General features: G+C 46.2%; 1 protein-coding gene across 2 annotated transcripts in view; it reads right to left on the bottom strand.

Moving 5' to 3' along the window:
- The window catches only part of LOC145348278 (netrin-G1-like), a 58,557-nt gene that overhangs the window by 3,665 nt on the left and 30,904 nt on the right, over positions 1-23,988 (bottom strand). The window contains exons 3-5 of one of the 2 annotated variants that reach the window (XM_080196476.1): positions 6,257-6,429; positions 3,107-3,133; positions 1,589-1,654 (exon numbers count right to left, since the gene is read on the bottom strand). In XM_080196476.1, the coding sequence (XP_080052602.1) occupies positions 1,589-1,654; positions 3,107-3,133; positions 6,257-6,429 (266 nt within the window). The remainder of the gene's footprint in view (positions 1-1,588; positions 1,655-3,106; positions 3,134-6,256; positions 6,430-23,988) is intronic. The other variant, XM_080196477.1, reaches the window with a different exon arrangement.

Consider the following 23,988-nt stretch of genomic DNA (forward strand, 5'->3'; position numbering starts at 1 on the left):
AATGTGGGAAATTGGGATTAACTTAAGGGTTTCAAAAAAAAAGGCGGCATGGACAAGTTGGGCCGAAGGGCCTGTTTCCCTGCTGTAAACCTCTCTGACTCTATCAATAACTCTATAATTGGAGTAAATCACGCTGGACACTTCAAGCAGGAGTTTCAGAATGAATCTCCCACTCTCTGTGCATCACAGGGACACTGAGTGTGAGTCAGGATAAAAATTCATGCAGGGGGCTTATTCCCACTGGAGAGGCCAGCTGCAGAGTGTTGAGTGGGCCATTACACGTGCGCAGATCTGTCAGCGTCGAGATTGGCACGTGCAATAATCCCGCACTGCCAGCCTCCTGATCACCGGCCAGCCCTGCGCCCCCCCCCCCCCCCACCCCCCCCCCAACCAACCCCCATCGCATCCCCTCCGATCCCCACCATCTTGTCACTGGCACCCCAGACGTCACTGGGACAGCCCCGATATCTCCTCCGCTGGCCAGATATGATCTCCCTGACCTCCCCACCCCAACAATCCCAACCCTCTGGCCTTCATACCAGCCCCGATCGCTGTCCCCCTCCCTCTGCCATCGATCCTAAGTGCAGAGTGGCAGTGGGTCACCGTTCCCCCAATAGACCCCACAAAGGCCCCACTTCCCTCTGGCCTCAACATCTTTGGACTGCCCAATGTCCAGTGGGCCATGCCAAGGTGCCCCCGGGCACTGCCAGTTTGCCCCTTAGGGCTCCTTTCCCTTATCCCTGGACCTCCTGGGTTCAGGTTTGGCACAGTGGGTAACATTCTCACCTCTGAGACAGAACATTGAGAATACTACTCCAACTCCACAGACTTGAGCGAGAAATTTAAACAGACAGGCTCAGAGCATAATGAGGGGGTGCCGCACTGTCAGAGGGTCAGTGCTGAGGGAGCGGCGCACTGTCAGAGGGTCAGTGCTGAGGGAGTGCTGCACTGTCAGAGGGTCAGTGCTGAGGGAGCGGCGCACTGTCAGAGGGTCAGTGCTGAGGGAGTGCTGCACTGTCAGAGGGTCAGTGCTGAGGGAGTGCTGCACTGTCAGAGGGTCAGTGCTGAGGGAGTGCTGCACTGTCAGAGGGTCAGTGCTGAGGGAGTGCTGCACTGTCAGAGGGTCAGTGCTGAGGGAGTGCTGCACTGTCAGAGGGTCAGTGCTGAGGGAGTGCTGCACTGTCAGAGGGTCAGTGCTGAGGGAGTGCTGCACTGTCAGAGGGTCAGTGCTGAGGGAGTGCTGCACTGTCAGAGGGTCAGTGCTGAGGGAGTGCTGCACTGTCAGAGGGTCAGTGCTGAGGGAGTGCTGCACTGTCAGAGGGTCAGTGCTGAGGGAGTGCCGCACTGTCAGAGGGTCAGTGCTGAGGGAGTGCCGCACTGTCAGAGGGTCAGTGCTGAGGGAGTGCCGCACTGTCAGAGGGTCAGTGCTGAGGGAGTGCCGCACTGTCAGAGGGTCAGTGCTGAGGGAGTGCTGCACTGTCAGAGGGTCAGTGCTGAGGGAGTGCCGCACTGTCAGAGGGTCAGTGCTGAGGGAGTGCTGTAATTTGCTGCTCCCTGTTTTACAGTCCCATTCTTTGTCATCTCCTACCTTGCTTTGTCTTCTCACCCTCTCGTGCTGAGATAGTTTGCTGAGTTTGACCCCGGACTGAGTCAGCTGTAATGTATCAGGAAGAATCAGCAATTACTAATCCAGCTAGCGACTATTTCCCCACATTTCTCCTGTGTTCACACACACTGTGTGCAGACTGACCATCACAAGAGAGTCCAGGAGATCAGCAGCGGTATTTCTATCTCCTTTTCACCATCAATGAGACAAAAACTGACACTGAGAGATGGAGGAGATATTCAGAAAGGAGGTCAAATCCTTTTTTAGTGAGGGGATTTACAGGAGAATCTTAAAGGACAGAGGAAGGTACAGGGGATGTGGGAGAGAATTCCAGAGTTTAGGGCCAAGCAGTTCCTCAAATGTTCCTGTTGCAAAATCACAAACCATTTCAGTCCAAAAAGGTATGGGTCACTCTCGGTCAGTGCAGGAATTACGGTCACTCTTGGTCAATTCGGGGAGTTACGGTCACTCTTGGTCAGTTTGTGAGTTATGGTCACTCTCAGTCAGTGCAGGAGTTACAGTCACTCTCAGCTAGTTTGAGAGTTATGATCACTCTCGGTCAGTTTGGGGATTCACAGTCACTGGGTCAGTTTGAGAATTATGGTCACTCTCTGTCTGATTGGAAGTTATGGTCACTCTCAACCAGTTTGGAAGTTACAGTCGCTCTCGGTCAGTGTGTGAGCTATGGTCACTCTTGGTCAGTTGGGGATTTATGGTCACTCTTGGTCAGTTTGGAAGTTAGTTGCTCTCTGTCAGTGTGTGAGTTACGGTCACTGTTGTCAGTTGGATATGGATTTGGGGAGGTCAATGTGTGGATAGATTGGGATGAATTGGGCAGCATGCAAAGGGTTAATAAACAGGGATGAATTGATGTAAAATCTGGGGTTAAAGGTGAGCAGATTGAGACCCGAGTTACTCACCCAGATCCCATTCCTGTATCTGGGGTATCAAGATTACAACAGGATCCCACTTATTCTGGTCTCAGCCTTTTCACAGACATTCCCTTCACTTCCCACTGAATGTTTTCCGTGAGACCCAGTTCAGAAGCTTTTTCCTTTCAGTGAAAATGTGAATTATCAATAATATCAATTCTTTGCTTCATATCTGCTGCTTTGTTTGACTAGATTCTAGTCGACTCCAGAGTAAATCAAACCCCATATCCTGTTCACAACTATACCAGTTCACACTCACTCCCTATTCACAACAATATCAGTTTACACTTACTCTGTTTTCACAATTACACCAGTTTACACTCACTCCCTATTTACTATACTGGTTAACAATCACTGTGTTCACAACTATACCAGTTCACACTCACTCCCTGTTCACTTGTACACCTGTTCACACTCCCTGTTCACACTCTCTCCCTGTTCACACTCTCTCCCTGTTCACTCCTGCACCTGTATACATGTAATGCCAGAGGTTTGAGGTGATCATCTCAATACAGGAATGGATTCTGGGTCAGCAGGTCACAGGTCAGAGATCGTTGGTTTTACTTACGGCCACTCGTGTTGGTGTCAGGATGGCCTGGAGAGGGAAACAGAAACACAAAGAGTTCGAGAGACATCTGATTAACAATCTTTATTTTTAAACACAGTGATGCAAGCAAACAGAAGGAGATCCACCAGATTCAAACTCAAAAATCTCATCAGATATGAACTTGCTGCAGCCTTGGAGAGGTTCCAGCAGCTCAGGGTCAGATGGAGTAGGGCCCATTAAGGCCAAGGGGGCAATCAGTGCGTGAAGCCGGAGGACATTGGGTAGGGGGTGAAATGAGAAATTCCTGTCTGTCTTCACTCAGGGGAAGGAGGATATAGGTATAGAATTCAGGGAGAAGGACTGTGAGGTTCTGGAACAATTTGACATAGGGAGTGAGAAGATAATGGAAGTTTAGGCAGATTAAAAATGGACTGTGGATGAGTTGAGTCTCAGACTGCTGTGGGAGGCAAAGGAGAAAATTACAGGGACTCTGATCCAAAGTTTTAATTCCTCTGTGGCCGCAGGGAAGGATTGGAGGATGGAGGATGATTCTGCTTTTGAAGAAGGTGGGAGAGATAATCCAGGGAATCTCACATCAGTGGCAGGGAAACGATTGGAGAAATTTCTGAAGGAGAGAGTCTATCTCCATTTGGAAAGGTGAGGTTTGATCAGGAATAGTCAGCATGGCTTTCTCAGAGAGAGGAAATGATGGAGGTCATTGTTTGAATGTTTTGAAGAGGTGATCAGGTGTGTAGATGAGGGAGAATGCACTAGATGCAGTTTATATGGATTTCCGTGAAGTTTTTGACAATGTTCCACATGGGAACGTATAAAGAAGGTTGAAGCACATGGGATCCAGCGTAAGTTGGCAGGTTGGATCCAAACTGGCTTACTGGTAGGAGACCAATAGGAGGTGGACGGTAAGAGGTGGTTAGTAGAAGGCTGTTTGTGTGACTTGGGGCCGGTGTCTGGTGGCGTACCACAGGGATCAATACTAAATCACTTATTGTTTGTGATGTATATAAATGATATAGGTGAGAATGTTGTAGGTGGGGAAGTGAGGACAGGGGGTTGATAAGTACGTTTGCAGATGACACAAAAGTTGGTGGGGTAATTAATAGTGAGGAAGAAGGTATTAGATTGCAGGAAGATATAGATGGGTTGGTCAATAGGGTAGATCAGTGGCAGTTGGAATTTAACCCAGAAAAGTGCAAGGTGCGTGTGAGGATATTCCCATTCCGTGTGGTTAGTGTGTGAGGATATTCCCACTCCGTGCGGTTAGTGTGTGAGGATATTCCCATTCCGTGTGATTAGTGTGTGAGGATATTCCCATTCCGTGTGGTTAGTGTGTGAGGATATTCCCACTCCGTGCGGTTAGTGTGTGAGGATATTCCCATTCCGTGTGGTTAGCGTGTGAGGATATTCCCACTCCGTACGGTTAGTGTGTGAGGATACTCCCATTCCGTGTGGTTAGTGTGTGAGGATACTCCCATTCCGTGTGATTAGTGTGTGAAGATATTCCCACTCTATGTGATTAGTGTGTGAGGATGTTCCCACTCTATGTGATGAGTGTGTGTGTTCACTGGGTTAATAGATAAGGGTGTCTGTATTCACATCGACCCCTCGTCAATGTCTCTTCCTGTCATTATCTGTTTTCTGATCTTGGACAATCCACAAAATTGACTATAAATGTCTCTCACAACCTTCACATCCTGACCTGCTTCAGATATTTATTACAGAGAAGTTGATTCACCTCCCACCCTCCCCAGCTGTTACCCAGATGTTCATTTAGCTATTAACATTCTATTCACAGCCCTATCTCCAGCTCATTGCTGCCTCTCTATCTGTGTGTGTGGGTACAGAGAGAAATTTCATCACATTTAACACACACATCGATTCTAATCTCATTCTCTACATAACGCCAGCAAATGCACCTTACTCACTGACTCCAACATTACACAGATAAAAGAGTTCAAATGATTGAGAAGTTTAGATGGAGTAAATCAGGAGAAAGTGTTTGCAGTGACAGGAGGGTGGGTAACCAGCGGGACACAGATTGAAGAGAATCAGGAAAAGAACCAGAGGGGGAGATGAGGGGAATTTATTTGACACAGTGAGTTGTTGTGATCTGGAATGTGCTGCCTGAAAGGACGGTGGAAGCAGATTCAAAAATAACTTTCAAAAGGGAATTGGGGAAAAAGGGCATGATTTTCCAAAAAAACCGATGTGTCCAATGGGCAGGAAACTGGGAGATTTTCCTGCCCGTTTTTTTGAGCGAGTTTAGTGAAATGAATTTACGGCACTCTGTGGAGCATGGAGGCCACCAGGGAATTTATGCTGGTGTGGGACAGAGGGATGGATGGAGCGTCTGATCCCATCTGAGAGACTGGCAACAGACTGCTGAGGGAGCCAGTGCGCGTGTACTGACCTCCCAGTATACTGGGAGATAATTGACATGAGCCTCCCCCACACTCCCTGGAAGTCACTGGCTCCCTGATCGCTAGTTCTGATCCTTCCCCCAGTTGCCCATCTGCCGGCCCTGAACTACCCCTCTGGTCACCGGCTCGATCCCTGCTCCACCACCCCCCTCCCTGATCCCAAACAACTCAGATGCTGGTCGTGATTCCTGAATTTGGCAACGCGCTGACATTTTCCAGCTCGCTATGCTACTCCAGCAATGCAGGGGGCTGGGAAAATCGAAGCCCAGTTATCCTGCCACAGGAGGAGGTTCTTCAGCCCATTGTGTCCATGCTAGCTCGCTGTAGAACAATCCATCTGGATTCCATTCTCCGCTCTATCCCTGCAATCTGCTGGTTAATTCCTATCAATTTCCAATGGAATTTCCTTTTGGAATCATTGACTGTCTCCACTTCCATCTCCAAATAATTCAATCTTTGCAGAGCCATGGGGACTGAGCAGGAGCCAGCAGGAGCTGGGACTAATTGGAAAGCTCTTTCAAAGAGCTGGCCCAGATACTATGGGCTGAATGGCTGTCAGATTTGATGATTCAGGGAGAGTACAAGTTCTCACTGACACTCTGTTTGTAACACAATCAGGAAGTTTCATTGGGGTGTACTTTGGAAACAAAGCGTTGGAGTTTCAATGAGAATGGAATATGAAATGCATCTTGTGTTGATTTTAGGCTGTGCCAGACAAACACTCGTTACTTACAGACATTGGCTGTCCCTTTGGGGATTGGGAGGTACGAGCCTGCTCTCCATGGTCGCCCTTGAAAACCTTTCTTGCATCTCTCACAGTCCAGCCCTGTTGTGTTGTGCTCACATGCACAACTCAGCTTCCCATTCTCCAAGATACAGTTGTTAGCGTGAAGATTACACCTACACCTGGGAACAGACAACAGCAAACTCATTTGAAAAACACCGAGGAACTCTGTCAGACCCCAGATCTTCTGCTCAGGAATATTCAGCAAATGAGAAGCAGGAGGAGGAGGCCATTCAGCCCCTCGGGCCCATTCTGCTCTTTCACCAGATGATGGCTGATCTATCTCCATCCTGTCTTCCCGCACCATCCCCGTATCCTTAAATGTCGTAGATATCCAGAAATCTATCGATCTCGGCTTTCAACATACTCAATAACTAAAGTTCTACAAGCCTCTGGGGTGGAGAATTCCAAAGATTCCCACCCTCTGAGAGAAAGAATTCCTCCCCATCTCTGTCCTCAATAACCTGCCCCTTATTCTCAGCTAACAGGGACATTAAAACTGACGGGAAAGGTTTCTCTCGCTGTGTGAGGAGACAAAGACAAATGAAGGTCCTTTACATTCATAAACTGGGGAATTTACAAGGCAGCAGGAAGAAACGGCCAACAAACTGAAAACATATTTTGATTCTGTGTCCAAAAGGAAGACCAATAAAATACCAGAAGTGTGGGGAAGATAGGGTTTAGTGAGGCCGCACCTGGAATATTGTGTATTGTTAAATTGAAAATACAGATGGAGCGTGAGAAGGTAAAATCCATTCCCAGTGTCTTGTGCTCAAACAAAGGAGAGTGCAACAGGATGAGGGAGGAGTTGGCTAAGGTAGACTGGAGCAAAAACTTTCTGGTGGGACAACTGAGGAACAGTGGAGGACTTTGAAAGTGATCTTATACAGCGCTCAGCAAAAAAAATACCAGTGACAAGGAAGGACGTAGAAAAAGGGATAATCAGTCAGGGATATCGAAGGAAATAAAGGAGGGTATCAACTTGAAAGAAAATGCATATAAAGTGGCAAAGATTAGTGGAAACCTCGATGATTGGGAAATCTTTAAAGGTCAGTAGAAAGCAACAAAAAAGCGATAAAGAAAGGTAAAATGGATTATGAGAGTAAACTAGCTCAGAATATAAAAAACAGATAGTAAAAGTTTTTACAAATATATAAAATGAAAAAGAGTGGCGAAAGTAAACATTGAACATAGAACATAGAACATTACAGCGCAGTACAGGCCCTTTGGCCCTCGATGTTGCGCCAACCAGTGGAACCAATCTAATGACCCTCTAACCTAAACTATTCCAATGTTATCCATATGCCTATCCACTGACCATTTGAACACCCTTAAAGTTGGCGAGTCCACAACTGCTGTAGGCAGGGCATTCCACGCCCTTACTACCCTCTGAGTAAAGAACCTACCTCTGACATCCGTCCTATAATTACCACCCCTTAATTTAAAGCTATGTCCCCTCGTGTTAGCCATCACCATCCGAGGTAAAAGGCTCTCACTGTCCACCCTATCCAATCCTTTGATCATCTTGTATACCTCAATCAGGTCACCTCGTAACCTTCTTCTCTCCAACAAAAATAACCTCAAGTCCCTCAGCCTTTCCTCATAAGACCTTCCCACCATACCAGGCAACATCCTGGTAAACCTCCTCTGCACCCTTTCCAATGCCTCCAAATCTTATAATGCGGCGACCAGAACTGTACGCAATACTCCAAGTGCGGCCGCACCAGAGTTTTGTACAGTTGTAACATGACCTCACGACTCTGAAATTCAATCCCTCTACCAATAAAAGCTAACACACCGTACGCCTTCTTAACAACCTTATCAACCTGGGTGCCAACTTTCAGGGATCTATGCACATGTACCCCGAGATCTCTCTGCTCGTCAACACTACTAAGAGTCCTTCCATTAGCCCTATATTCTGTACTCCTGTTACTCTTACCAAAGTGAATCACCTCACACTTTTCCGTATTAAACTCCATCTGCCACCTCTCGGCCCAGCTCTGCAGCTTTTCTATGTCCCTCTGCAAACTGTAACATCCATCCTCACTGTCTACAACTCCTCCAACTTTGGTGTCATCAGCAAATTTACTAATCCATCCTTCTACACCCTCATCTAGGTCATTTATAAATTGGTCCTTTAGGGAATGAGAAGGGGGATGTAATAACTGGAAATGAGGAAATGGCTGAGGCATTGAACAGGTATTTTGTGTTGGTCTTCACAGTGGAAGACACAAATAACATGCCAAAAATTGATGACAGGAAGGTCTATGGCAGGTGAGGACCTAGAAACTATCATTATCATGAAAGAGGTATAAGAACATAAGAAATAGGAGCAGGTGTAGACCATCTAGCCCTTCGAGCCTGCCCCGCCATTCAATAAGATCATGGCTGATCTGAAGTGGATCAGATTCACCACCCTTTGAGTGAAGAAATTCCTCCTCAACTCTGATCTAAAGTAGTGCTGGGCAAGCTAATGGGGCTAAAGGTAAACAAGTCTCCTGGTCCTGATGGAATGCATCCCAGGGAACTAAAAGAGATGGTGGGAGAAATAGCAAATGCACTAATGGTAATTTACCAAAATTCGCTGGACTCTGGGGTGTTTCCCTCAGATTGGAAAACAGCAAATGTGACACCACTGTTTAAAAAAGGAGGTAGGCAAAAGGCAGGTAACTATAGGCCGGTTAGCTTAACTCCTGTAGTAGGGAAAATGCTTGAATCTATCATCAGGGAAGAAATAGTGAGACATCTGGATATAAATTGTCCCATTGGTAAAACGCAGCATGGGTTCATGAAGGGCAGGTCAGGTTTGACTAATTTGGTGGAATTCTTTGAGAACATTCCATGTGCAGTGGACAGTGGGGAACCTGTGGATGTGGTGTATCTGGATTTCTAGAAGGCATTTGACAAGGTGCCACACCAAAGACTGCTACATAAGATAAAGGTGCACAGTGTTACGGGTAATGTATTAGCGTGGATAGAGGATTGGTTAACTAACAGAAAGCAAAGAGTGGGGGTAAATGAGTATTTTCCTGGTTGGCGATCAGTGACTAGTGGTGTGCCTCAGGGATCAGTGTTGGGACCACAATTGTTTACGATTTACATCGATGATTTGGAGTTGGGGACCAAGAGTAGTGTGTCAAAATTCACAGGTGACACTAAAATGGGTGGAAGAGCAAAGAGTGCAGAGGATACTGAAAGTCTGCAAAGGGATATAGATAGTCTCAGTGAGTGGGCGAGGGTCTGGCAGATGGAGTACAATGTTGGTAAATGTGAGGTCATCCATTTCGGTCAGAATAACAGCAAAATGGACTATTATTTAAATGGTAAAAAATTGCAGCATGCTGCTGTGCAGAGGGATCTGGGTGTCCTTGTACAGGAATCTCAAGGAGTTGGTTTGCAGGTACAGCAGGTAATTAAGAAGGCAAATGGAATTTTGTCCTTCATTGCTAGAGGGATGGAGATTAAAAACAGTGAGGTTATGTTGCAGCTGTATAAGGTGCTGGTGAGGACACACCTGGAGTTACTGTGTACAGTTTTGGTCTCCTTACTTGAGAAAGGATATACTGGCACTGGAGGGGGTGCAGAGGAGATTCACTGGGTTGATTCCGGAGTTGAGAGGGTTGGGTTATGAGGAGAGACTGAGTAGACTGGGGCTATACTCATTGGAATTCAGAAGAATGAGGGGAGATCTTAGAGAAACATCTAAGGTTATGATGGGAATAGATAAGATAGAAGCAGGGAAGTTGTTTCCACTGGCGGGTGAAACTAGAACTAGGGGCATAGCCTCAAAATAAGGGGGTCAGATTTCAGACTGAGTTGAGGAGGAACTTCTTCACAGAAAGTTCTATGTTCTATGTTCTTCACAGAAAGAGTTGTGAATCTGTGGAATTCCCTGTCCAGTGAAGCAGTTGAGGCTCCCTCATTGAATGTTTTTAAGGCAAGGATAGGTAGATTTTTGAACAGTAAAGGAATTAAGGGTTATGGTGAGCGGGCGGGTAAGTGGAGCTGAGTCCACAAAAAGATCAGCCATGATCTTATTGAATGGCGGGGCAGGCTCGAGGGGCCAGATGGCCGACTCCTGCTCCTAGTTCTTATGTTCTTCATATGTTAGTTTTGGTCTCTTTATCTGAGGAAGGATGTCCTTGCTATAGAGGGAGCACAGCGAAGGTTTACCAGGCTGATTCCTGGGATGGCAGGTCTATCGTATGAGGAGAGATTAAGTCAGTTAGGATTAAATTCACTGGAGTTTGAAAGAGTGAGGGGGGATGTCTTAGGAACCTGTAAAATGCTAACATGACTGAACAGGGTAGATGCAGGAAGGATGTTCCTGGTGTTGGGGGTACCAGGGGTCACAGTCTGAGGATACAGGGTAAATGGTTCAGGACTGAGCTGAGGAGAAATGTCTTCATCCAGAGAGTGGTCAGTCTGTGGAATTCACTACAACAGAAAAATATTGATGCCAAAATGTTGAATGTTTTCAGGAAACAGTCAGATATAACTCTTGGATGAAGGGGATCAAAGGATTTGGGGGCAAGGTGGGATCAGGCTATTGAATTGGATGATCATAACGAATGGTGGAGCAGGTTTGAGGGGCTGAATGGCCAGCTGCTATCCCTATTTACTATGTTTCTATTCCCCTAACTATACTGTCCACAACTACCTCTCCATCCCTGTTACCTCACCCTGCCGGAATGGGCTTCCTGTGCCAAGGTGCCATGGTCTATTCACTCATCCACTCTGCAGCCACCACACTCACCTGTCCAGGCTGACAGCACCTCAAACCGCCTGCTCTATTACAATGGCTGAGTTTCTCCACTTCTACCTTCTCGATTCCTGTCCTGCCTCACTCACACCTTCCTGTGACTGACCAGTGGCTAAATCAGAAACCCTGATCGTAAAGAATGTGACTGCCTCCTGGAACAAGCTTTCCTGCTTCCTGATGTGTCCCCGTGTCTACAGCTCAGCCTCTAGTTCAGTGGCTGTAGACATACTTGCTCTGGCTCATAGGACCATAAGACACAGGAGCAGAATGAGGCCACTTGGCCCATCGAGTCTGCTCTACCATTCAATAATGGCTGATATTTTTCTCATCCCCATTCTCCTGATTTTTCCCCATAACCCCTGATCCCTTATTAATCAAGAACCTATCTATCTCTGTCTTAAAGACACTCAATGACCTGGCCTCCACAGCCTTCTGCGGCAAAGAGTTCTACACATTCCCCACTCTCTGGCTGAAGAAATTCCTCCTCATCTCTGTTTTAAAGGATTATCCCTTTAGCCTGAGGTTGTCCCCTCTGGTTCTCACTTTTCCTACTAGTGGGAACATCCCCTTCACGGCTTAATATTACCCGGGAGTTCCCACATCCTACAGCTGAAGCACATCACCAGTCCCACCACAGTTATTACATCTTAATGAAGTAACTTGTTAATTATTTCCTTAATTAATTTTGGATCAGAGTAATGCATCTGTTCACCTCAACTTGTGATGTTAATTGAAACCTGAGAAATGCAATGAATTCTCTGATTTAGGAATTGAATCAATAACAAACTCATTAATTTTCCAATTTTCCTCTGCTCCTGTCTCTGAATTATTCAGTGTTATTTAAAATATTTACAATTCTCTCAATTCCAGTTCTTTAGACATTTCTTAAAGCAGCCAATCACTTTACAACTTTCCTGTAATATCATTGTTCACCTTTGTCTTAAAATCAGGGATTTCTCTCAATCGCCCTCACTGCCCCTCTCTCTCCGTCTGTCTTGCTGTCTCTCTTTCTCTCTCTCTCTGTTTCTCTTTCTCTGTCTCTGTCTCTCTCTTTCTCTGTCTCTGCCTTTCTCTCTCCCTCTCTGCTTATCTCTGCCTGTCTGTCACTCTCTCTCTCTCTCTGTACCTTTTGTTATTTCTCTGTCTCTTTTTTTCTTTCTCTGTCTCTCACCCTCTTTGTCTCTCTGTCTCTGTCTCTTTCTCTGCCTCTCTCTGTCTCTCTCGCTCTCTTTCTCTGCCTCTGTCTCTCTCATTCTCTTTCTCTGTCTCTCACTCTCATTGTCTCTGTCTCTCTCTGTCTTTCTCTGTCTCTCACGCTTTCGGTCTCACTCTCTTTCTCTGCCTCTTTCTCCCTCTCTTTTTCTGCCTCTTTCTCCCTCTCTTTCTCTGCCTCTCTCTGTCTCTTTCTCCCTCTCTTTCTCTGCCTCTCTCCCTCTCTTTCTCTGCCTCTCTCTCTCTCTTTCTCTCTGTCTCTCTCTCTCTTTCTCTCTGTCTCTCTCTCTCTTTCTCTCTGTCTCTCTCTCTCTTTCTCTCTGTCTCTCTCTCTCTGTCTCTCTGTCTCTCTCTCTCTGTCTCTCTCTCTCTGTCTCTCTCTCTCTGTCTCTCTCTCTCTGTCTCTCTCTCTCTCTCTGTCTCTCTCTCTCTGTCTCTCTCTCTCTTTCTCTCTGTCTCTCTCTCTCTTTCTCTCTGTCTCTCCCTATCTCTCTCACTCAGGCGAGACTGGAAAGTCCAGCCTGAGGTTCATGGAAATTTCCGTTGTTGGACCCTCACCAGCTCCGATTCTGTGGCAGGTGAGGTGGTAGAGTTCTGGGAATCAATCTGTCTTTAAGGGATGGCAGCTTGACATCATGAGAAGGAATGCATGTTATGTGATCCAGTCTCAGTGTCACTTTTGCCTGTGGGCAGAGCACGGTGCGCAGCTCTACAGCCGTCTATCCATGTGGATCCCTTCTCATCAAGCAAATTATAATAAATGAACCCAAATCATGTTTCACCAGCTCCTTATCCATGATGGATGTCTTTATAAAAACACAACATGATATTCAGAGGTGATGCAGTGACAGTCAGCACAGGTATGGCATGGTGACCCACCTTCGATCATTTCCCAAGGCAGGAGGAGTCACAGAAGTTTACAGCATGAAAACAAACCCTTTGGCCCAACTTATCCACGCCACCTAAGCTAATCCCAATTGCCTGCATTTAGTTTTAGACTCCCCTACCTTTGGGAAAAGATATTGACTATCTAGCTGATCTGGGCCTCTCATTGTTTTATAGACCTCTATAAGGTCACCCCTCAACCTCCTGCACTCCAGAGAAAAAAGTCCAGTAAACCATCAAACCTGGTAGCATCCCAGTAAATCTTTTCTGCACTTTTTCTAGTTTATTAATATCCTTTCTATAATAGGGTGACCAGCATTGCACACAGTATTCCAAGTGTGGCCTTACTAATGTCTTGTACAACTTCAACAAGACACCCCAACTCCTGTATTCAATGTTCTGACTGATGAAACCAAGCATGCTGAATGCCTTCTTCACCACTCTGTCCACCTGTGACTCCACTTTCAAGGAGCTATGAACCTGTACCCCGAGATCTCTTTGTTCTGTAGCTCTCCCCAACGCCCCACCATTAACTGAGTAAGTCCTGCCCTGGTTCAATCTACCAAAATGCATCACCTCGCATTTATCTAAATTAAACTCCATCTGCCATTCGTCAGCCCACTGGCCCAATTGATCAAGATCCTGCTGCAATTGGAGATAACTTTCTTCACTGTCCACTATGCCACCAATCTTTGTGTCATCTGCAGACTTACTAACCATGCCTCCTATATTCTCATCCAAATCATTAATATAAATGACAAATAACAGTGGGCCCAGCACTGATCCCTGAGGCACACCGCTGGTCACAGGCCTCCAGTTTGAAAAACCCCCTACATCCACCTTTCATCAAGCCAATTTTGTATCCATTTAGATACCTCACCCTGGATCCCATGAGATTTAACTTTATGAAACACCCTACGATGCAGTACCTTGTCAAAGGCCTTGCTAAAGTCCATGTAGACAACATTAACTGCACTGCCCTCATCTACCTTCTTGGTTACCCCTTCAAAAAACTCAATTAAATTTGTGAGACATGATTTTCCACTCACAAAGCCATGCTGACTGTCCCTAATCAGTCCTTGTGTCTCTAAATGCCTGTAGATCCTGTCTCTCAAAATACCTTCCAACAATTTACCCACCACAGATGTGAGGCTCACTGGCCTGTAGTTCCCAGGCTTTTCCCTGCAGCCCTTTTTAAACAAAGACACAACATTTGCCACCCTCCAATCTTCAGGTACCTCACCCGTGACTATCGATGATTCAAATATCTCGGCTAGGGGACCCGCAATTTCCTCCCTAGCCTCCCACAATGTCCTGGGATACACTTCATCAGGTCCCAGGGATTTAACTACATTGATGGGCTTTAAGACTTCCAGCTTTTCCTTCTCTGTAATATGTACACTCCTCAAGACATCACTATTTATTTCCCCAAGTTCCCGAACATCCATGCTTTTCTCAACACTAAATACTGATGAGAAATATTCATTTAGGATCTCACCCATCTCTTGTGGACCCACACATAGATTACCTTATTGATCATTAAGAGACCCTACTCTCTCTCTGCAAGGAGAACCTCACAGTGGCAGTGTTGGAGATTTACGCTGTAAATACAGGGTGAGTTTAAAATGTTTACATAGTGTGCAGAGCTATTGGCCAAAAACTTATAACCTACGATTTTGTCTGAGTGAAGCCAGAAACTCCTGCCCATCAAACCTTAATCTAAGTGTGTCTGAAGCAGCAATTGGGAGTGAAGGCCCACATGGCTGAACAGCAGGGAAGCTAAAGGATCCCCAAAGGACAAGGACCAAACTGGAAAACTGGTTCAGGTTATTGCAGAAGGTGGAGGGACATGGAGTTGGGGGTAGGGTGTTAGCGTGGATAGAGGATTGGTTGTCAAATAGGAGGCAGAGAGTGGGGGTCAACGGGTGCTATTCGGATTGGCAGATGGTGACTAGTGGAGTGCCCCAGGGGTCGGTGCTGGGGCCTCAGCTATTTACCATTTATATAGATGATCTGGAGGAGGGAACCGAGTGTAGGGTGTCGAAATTTGCTGATGACACCAAGATTGGTGGAACGGCAAATTGTGCGGAGGGTGTGGAGAGTCTGCAGAAGGATCTAGATAGGCTGGACGAATGGGCCAGGAAATGGCAAATGGAATTTAATGTTGGCAAGTGTGAGGTGGTCCACTTTGGTAGGAATAATGGTAGGAAGGACTATTACTTACGTGGCGAAAAACTGCAGCAGGCGACGGTGCAGAGGGACCTCGGGGTCCTTGTGCATGAGTCGCAAAAACCCAGCTTGCAGGTGCAGCAGGTGGTCAGGAAGGCGAATGGGATGCTGGCCTTCATAGCGAGGGGGATTGAATATAAAAGTAGGGAGGTCTTGCTGCAGCTGTACAGGGTATTGGTGAGGCCGCAGCTGGAGTACTGTGTGCAGTTTTGGGCGCCGCACTTACGCAAGGATATTTTGGCCTTGGAGGGAGTGCAGAGGAGGTTTACTAGGCTGATACCGGAGTTGAGGGGGTTGAGCTTATGAGGAGAGGCTGAATAAACTGGGCTTGTACTCATTAGAGTTTAGAAGAATGAGGGGAGATCTCATTGAGACGTATAAGATGATGAATGGGATGGATAGGATAGAGGTGGAGAGACTCTTCCCGCTCAAAAAAGACAGTAGGACTAGGGGGCACAGCCTCAAGATAAAAGGGGGGCGGTTTAGAACGGAGTTGGGGAGGAACTTCTTCACTCAAAGGGTGGTGAATCTCTGGAATTCTCTGCCCGTTGAAGTGGTGGAGGCTGCCTCGCTAAATATTTTTAAGACGCGGGTTGATGGGTTTTTGATAAGAGAGGGGATTAAGGGTTATGGGGAGAGGGCGGGAAAGTGGAACTGAGACACGACAGATCAGCCATGATCTTATTGAATGGTGGGGCAGGCTCGAAGGGCTGGATGGCCTACTCCTGCTCCTATTTCTTATGTTCTTATTCCAGTTGTAGTTCATATCGTATTGATAACAGAATCTACAGACCACTCCACACAGACAGTGACCCAAGCCAGGAATCAAACCTGGGTCCCTGTCACTGTGAGGCAGCAGTACTAACCACCGGGCTGCCAATACAATCTACAGATCACTCCATCAGCAGACGCAGAGTAAAGGGTACGGACTGTGATCATTCACACACACAGCTCACAGACTCAATCTTTAAGTCGGGGATCACATTCACTCTCATGGACACTTCCTAGAATGGTGGGGCAGGCTCGAAGGGCTAGTTGGCCTACTCCTGCTCCTATTTCTTATGTTCTTATGTTCTTATGTTCTTAAGCCCAAGATGTAGAGGATTGAAGGGCTACTGAAGGATGGATATAAGTACAGAGCAGTCCTTGTTGGTTAACAAAGGTTAAAGGGCACTTTCCTCGGAGCTGCGATGTTACGCAGGTAAATGCAGACGTGTCAGTTGATCTGATACATCCCGCACAACACCAATATAGCGGCTAGAGGGAGAAACAACAAAGCATTCACAGTGCAGAAACCATGGAAAACCCTGTTTACAGGGGGTCCTGTTTACAGGGGGTCCATGGAAAAAGGTCAGCTTCAAAGCAGCATGTCCACAAACACGAGAGGTAGTTTTGACCTGACGAGGTGGAGCTGGATGCCAGCTGGGGGCCACTTTTAAAGGCAGGTTGGTCATCATGTGCAAATCTGAAAACAACATCACCACCCCCCCACCGCACCCCCACACAGGGGCATGGATCACACAGGATCACATGGATCACACTCACATCCAGACAGTTTACTGTCCTGGTGTGAACAATGACAGGAAATTGTCAAGAACATTTGCCAAGTCAGCACAAAAAACAATTGATTCCACATGTCATTCCTGTCCATCCAGAGCCCAAGATCACCTCTGACCTCCTTCACATCCATGGCACTGACTTCATCATCATCTTCCCTGTTATTCAGCGATTGTACAACACCTCAGACACACTCTAAAGGCTATTTTCAGTTTATTTGCTGTCTCTCAAAGAGATCAGTATCAATAATGGTTCACTGTTTAACATTGTAAAATGCTCAGGGGAAAAGGCAGCGTGTGGTCCCTTTAAAAGGTGGTGCTTTTTCTGTGCTTGGAAAGTTAAAACATTCAAGAACACAGAAAACCCAGACTGAAACAAATAGAATCATAGAGTCAGAGAGATTTACAGCATGGAAACAGACCCATCAGCCCAACCTGTCCATGTTACCCCTTTTTTCTTAAACTCTTAAACTAGTCCTAATTGCCCACATTTGGCCCATATCTTTCTATCTTTCTATGTTTCTATGTTTCTATCCCTCTATACCCATCTTATCCATATAACTGTCTAAATGCTTTTTAAAAGACAAAATTGGACCCCCCTCTACTACTGCCTCTGGCAGCCTGTTCCAGACACTCACCACCCTCTGTGTGAAAAAATTGCCCCTCTGGACACTTTTGTCTCTCTCCCCTCTCACCTTAAACCTATGCCTTCTAGTTTTAGACTCCCCTACCTTTGGGAAATGATATTGACTATAGAACATAGAACACTACAGCACAAACAGGCCCTTCAGCCCACAAGTTGCGCCGATCACATCAACACCTACCAATCTATAGACCTATCTATAATCCCCAATCCCATTAAACCCCATATACTCATCCAGAAGTCTTTTAAAAGACCCCAGCAAGTTCGCCTCCACCACCACTGACAGCAGCCGATTCCATTCACTCACCACCCTCTGAGTGAAAAACTTACCCCTAACATCACTTCTGTACTTTCCTCCCCGCACCTTAAATCTGTGTCCTCTCGTAGCGACCATTTCAACCCAGGGAAATCTATCTATCTAGCTGATAGGAAATCTATCTAGCTGATCTGTGCCCCTCATTATTTTATAGACCTCTATAAGGTCACCCCTCAGCCTCCTACACTCCAGAGAAAAAAGTCCCAGTCTATCCAGCCTCTCCTTATAACTCAATCCATCAAGTCCCGGTAACAACTTAGTAAATCTTTTCTGCACTCTTTCTAGTTTAATAATATCCTTTCTATAATAGGATGACCAGAATTGCACACAGTATTCCAAGTGTGGCCTTACCAATGTCTTGTACAACTTCAACAAGACGTCCCAACTCCTGTATTCAATGTTCTGATTAATGACCAATTGTATTGGACGGCCAATATGAAGCAACAGGGTTACCAAGGCAACAGGCTTTCAGGCTTTTGAATTTAGCCAATCAATTTGAATTAGACACTTAGATACAGAACATAAGAACATAAGAACATAAGAACATAAGAAATAGGAGCAGGAGTAGGCCATCTGGCCCTTCGAGCCTGCCCCGCCATTCAATAAGATCATGGCTGATCTGTCGTGGCTCAGTTCCACTTTCCCGCCCTCTCCCCATAACCCTTAATCCCCTCTCTTATCAAAAACCCATCAACCCGCTTCTTAAAAATATTTAGCGAGGCAGCCTCCACCACTTCAACGGGCAGAGAATTCCAGAGATTCACCACCCTTTGAGTGAAGAAGTTCCTCCTCAACTCCGTTCTGAACCGCCCCCCCTTTATCTTGAGGCTGTGCCCCCTAGTCCTACTGTCTTTTTTGAGCGGGAAGAGTCTTTCCACCTCTATCCTATCCATCCCATTCATCATCTTATACGTCTCAATGAGATCTCCCCTCATTCTTCTAAACTCTAACGAGTACAAGCCTAGTTTATTCAGCCTCTCCTCATAGCTCAACCCCCTCAACTCCGGTATCAGCCTAGTAAACCTCCTCTGCACTCCCTCCAAGGCCAAAATATCCTTGCGCAGGTGCGGCGCCCAAAACTGCACACAGTACTCCAGCTGCGGCCTCACCAATGCCCTATACAGCTGCAGCAAGACCTCCCTACTTTTATATTCAATCCCCCTCGCTATGAAGGCCAGCATCCCATTCGCCTTCCTGACCACCTGCTGCACCTGCAGGCTGGGTTTTTGCGACTCATGCACAAGGACCCCGAGGTCCCTCTGCACCGTCGCCTGCTGCAGTTTTTCGCCACGTAAGTAATAGTCCTTCCTACCATTCTTCCTACCAAAGTGGACCACCTCACACTTGCCAACATTAAATTCCATTTGCCATTTCCTGGCCCATTCGCCCAGCCTATCTAGATCCTTCTGCAGACTCTCCACACCCTCCACACAATTTGCCTTTCCCCCAACACCTATTAAATTTAAATGTGATGGTTTTGGCAACCTAGGACCAATCTGGTTGTGGGGGTTACAGGTATAAAAGAAGGGAGGCAATGGGACAAAATGCAGAAAGTAATTGCCAGAGTAACAGCTCTGAGTGCAGACCTCAGCTCTGGAGTTAGAGAGAGAAAACTGCTGTCTCTCACAGCCTCACTTATGTCTTAAGAGAAAGCACATCTCGACAGCAAATGTACCAAAGAAGACAGGACTTTCAGAAAGAAGAATCAAAGCCCAGAATATTCCAGAAAATGCCAAACTTGGATGTAATTTAGGGAGTGACTAAAATTCTATTTGTTGTTAATGAGTAGGAATTTATTTACCTGACCAGCATTCCATTAGAATTGTATTTTATTTGGTTTGTTAATAGTTTAGTTAATTTATCGACTGTTAGATAAGTAAGTGTTACTTGCTGCTTTTAGACAGACTCTCTGGGAGTTATTTTGATTGAACCACTAAAAGCCGATTGTCCCACTTCACACTCACTCTTTAACAGATTATGAGCTGAGGTACTGCTCTTTGAGTGGTTAGGTGTTAGTGCTGGGGGGGAGGGAGGGGGAGGAGGAGGAGGAGGAGGAGGAGGAGGAGGAGGGGGAGGTGGGGTTGGGGGGGGTGGGGAGATCCACCTCCTCACCATAACAGTAAGCTATTTCAGGATCTATGTGAGAAGTGAAATATCGATCACACTACTTCTTCTCCTTGTTTCCCGAGATCTAATGGCCTAGCTGGGCGAATGACTCACATGACATCCCAAATTCGTGGATGTAGACAGACCAAGAAAAATCCACATGTTGAAATATTACCTCAGAGAGTGACACCTCTAGTGCAACCAATCCATCACTAGCAGAGCTCATGGTTGGAATTTTACCACCTGTGCTGGAATCGGGGCGAGCGCGGCTCACAGAACGGAACTCTCTCTTGGGCTTGGGTGGGATTTTATGACCCGTGTCTGAACGGGATTGTAAAATACCAGCACATGTCTGGCAATCCCATGGGTTACAATTTATCTTCTCCTCCCCATTCTGCTCTCTCAGAAAACAGACAGAAACTTTGTGAACTACAGGAGACGGTGATCAAAGTACAGAATAGACTAGAACAAAGAACAAAGAAAATTCCAGCACAGGAACAGGCCCTTCGGCCCTCCAAACCTGCACTGACCATGCTGCCCAACTGAACTAAAACCCCCTACCCTTCCGGGGACCATATCCCTCTATTCCCATTCTATTCATGTACATGTCAAGACGCCCCTTACATGTCACTACCATGGGTAGAGAACTGCCAAGTTTACAATATGGACAATATTGGACCTGGAGTTTAACCTGGAGTTCAGTTACAAGTGGTGTACCTCAGGGATCTGTTTTGGGGCCACTGCTGTTTGTCATTTTTATAAATGACCTAAATGAGGGTGTAGAAGGATGGGTTAGTAAATTTGCTGACGACACCAAAGTCGGAGGAGTTGTAGACAGTGAGGATGGATGTTACAGTTTGCAGAGGGACATAGAAAAGCTGCAGAGCTGGGCTGAGAGGTGGCAGATGGAGTTTAATGTGGAAAAGCGTGAGGTGATTCACTTTGGTAAGAATAACAGGAGTACAGAATATAGGGCTAATGGAAGGACTCTTAGTAGTGTTGACGAGCAGAGAGATCTCGGTGTCCATGTGCATAGATCCCTGAAAGTTGGCACCCAGGTTGAGAAGGTTGTTAAAAAGGCGTACGGTGTGTTAGCTTTTATTGGTAGAGGGATTGAATTTCAGAGCCGTGAGGTCATGTTACAACTGTACAAAACTCTAGTGCGGCTGCACTTGGAGTATTGCGTACAGTTCTGGTCGCCGCATTATAAGAAAGATGCAGAGGCATTGGAAAGGGTGCAGAGGAGGTTTACCAGGATGTTGCCTGGTATGGTGGGAAGGTCTTATGAGGAAAGGCTGACGGACTTGAGGTTGTTTTTGTTAGAGAGAAGAAGGTTAAGAGGTGACTTAATAGAGGCATACAAGATGATAAGAGGGTTAGATAGGGTGGACAGTGAGAGACTTTTACCTCGGATGGTGATGGCTAACACGAGGGGACATAGCTTTAAATTAAGGGGTGGTAATTATAGGACGGATGTCAGAGGTAGGTACTTTACTCAGAGGGTAGTAAGGGCGTGGAATGCCCTGCCTGCAGCAGTTGTGGACTCGCCAACTTTAAGGGCGTTCAAATGGTCAGTGGATAGGCATATGGATAACATTGGAATAGTTTAGGTTAGAGGGTCATTAGATTGGTTCCACTGGTCGGCGCAACATCGAGGGCCGAAGGGCCTGTACTGCGCTGTAATGTTCTATGATCTAATACGTCTACGTGCAGGATCCCACAGAAAGTACGTGACAACCAGTGCAAGTGACAGGGATTTACTCAGAACCAGGATCCTATAAAGTTATTACACAAAGTTGTAATGTGAGGTGTAACCCAGAACAAATCCGATCCATCCCAAATCCTCAGCCACTGTACAGCCCAATTGTACAGAGGACAATTTCCCAAATGAAAGCAGAGATAGCATCTCATAGAACCATAGAACCATAGAAAATTACAGCTCAGAAACAGGCCTTTTGGCCCTTCTTGTCTGTGCCGAACCATTTTTCTGCCTAGTCCCACTGACCTGCACTTGGACCATATCCCTCCACACCCCTCTCATCCATGAACCCATCCAAGTTTTTCTTAAATGTTAAAAGTGGCCCCGCATTTACCACTTTATCCGGCAGCTCATTCCACACTCCCACCACTCTCTGCGTGAAGAATCCTCCCCTAATATTCCCTTTAAACTTTTCTCCTTTCACCCTTAACCCATGCCCTCTGGTTTTTTTCTCCCCTAGCCTCAGTGGAAAAAGCCTGCTTACATTCACTCTATCAATACCCATCAAAATCTTATACACCTCTATCAAATCTCCCCTCATTCTTCTACACTCCAGGGAATAAAGTCCTAACCTATTCAATCTCTCTCTGTAACTCAGCTTCTCAAGTCCCAGCAACATCCTTGTGAACCTTCTCTGCACTCTTTCAACCTTATTTACATCCTTCCTGTAACTAGGTGACCAAAACTGTACACAATACTCTAAATTCAGCCTCACCAATGTCTTATACAACCTCACCATAACATTCCAACTTTTATACTCGATACTCCGATTGTCCCAGAATGACAATCTCACAGAACACAGCGAGCAATTCTCGAAACATCCAGATAGCGTCACCATTACACTGTCTAGGCACAGTAACAGATTACTCCCATGTACGAGAGACTCAGAATGGCCAATGCTGTCACAGAACGGGGGAGAGGGGGAGAAGGCAGAGAGAGGGGAAGGGGGAAGATGGGGAGAAGGTGGAGGGGAGAGAGGGAATGGGAGATAGGGGGATAGGGGAGAGGGGGAGAGGTTTACAGGAGTTAGTGTTCAGGCAGTTAAAGATGCGACAGTCAATGAGGGATCGGTGGATTCTTGGTCAATGTGATTGTGTTCTTTCAAACATTTAAGCAAGGGAATATTTCACGATGAAATTTCCCAGGCTGACCTTTAGCTGCTGCTGTGAGGTCAGAACCTTTTCAGGTTTCCAATGTCTCCTCAAGGAGTTCCGAGTCACAGCTTTTTCTGATTAATGCTCCTCTGAAGCTGCATGGGGCATTTTACTAGGTTAAAATGCTACATGAATGCAGATGGTTGTTGTTTAATAAATGTGGTTTAGTGAGGTGCAAAGTGTTGCAGTGTGAGTGTGGTGCTCTGTGTCTGTGCTGACAGTGTTGAGTTTGTCTTTAACTCACTCTAAAGGTGGAGATTCCTCATCTGTAGATTTTACCGTGTACATTTTGCAAATTGGCAGTTCTGGGCACATTTTAGTAAAGTAAGCAAAACGCAGAGAGTTCCTTAGAGACAATTGAAAGGCAGCATAAACATTTTGCTGCTCCTGTTCTCCAATTAGTGTTTGAAGATTCTCCTGTACTTTAAAGCTCGAGTGAGTTTCCCAGAAGCTGAGTCCAGAATAATGAGGTAATAGTTACCAACCCTAGAGATTGTCTGATGGGAAAAATGGCTCAAGGTGACGGCCAGGAGGTTTAGCGGGGATGTGAGGAAACATGTTTTTACCCAGAGGGTGGCAAGGGTCTGGAGCTGCCTGGGAGGGTGGTGGAAGCCGGATGCCTCACGTACTTTAAAAAGTATCTGGATGAGTACTTGGCACATCATAAAATTCAGGGCTATGGGCCAAGTGCTGGCAGATGGGATTAGGTGGGAGTTCAGGTGTTTCTAATGTGTCGGTGTGGACTTGATGGACTGAAGCACCTCTTCTGCACTGTATGGTTCTATGATTCACTTGAGACTTTCTAAATGCCCTGCTATCACCTTCAGAATAGATCCCAGCAGTTTCCCTGTGACTGATACTAAACTAATGATTTCCTGCTTTCTATCCCCTTCCTATTTTGTTTGAAGGAGTCACATTTGCTATTTTCCAATCTGATGGCAGGTTCCCAGAATCGAGGGAAAGTTTGGAAAATTAAAGCCAGTAAATTCCACTATCAGAGCAGCCGCTTCTTTTAAGATTCAGGAATGAAGCTCATTTGGCTCTGTGGGGTGGGCCAGC

This window comes from Carcharhinus amblyrhynchos, chromosome 9 (genome assembly GCF_965287045.1).
Source record: "Carcharhinus amblyrhynchos chromosome 9, sCarAmb.v2.hapA, whole genome shotgun sequence".
Taxonomy (NCBI): domain Eukaryota; kingdom Metazoa; phylum Chordata; class Chondrichthyes; order Carcharhiniformes; family Carcharhinidae; genus Carcharhinus; species Carcharhinus amblyrhynchos.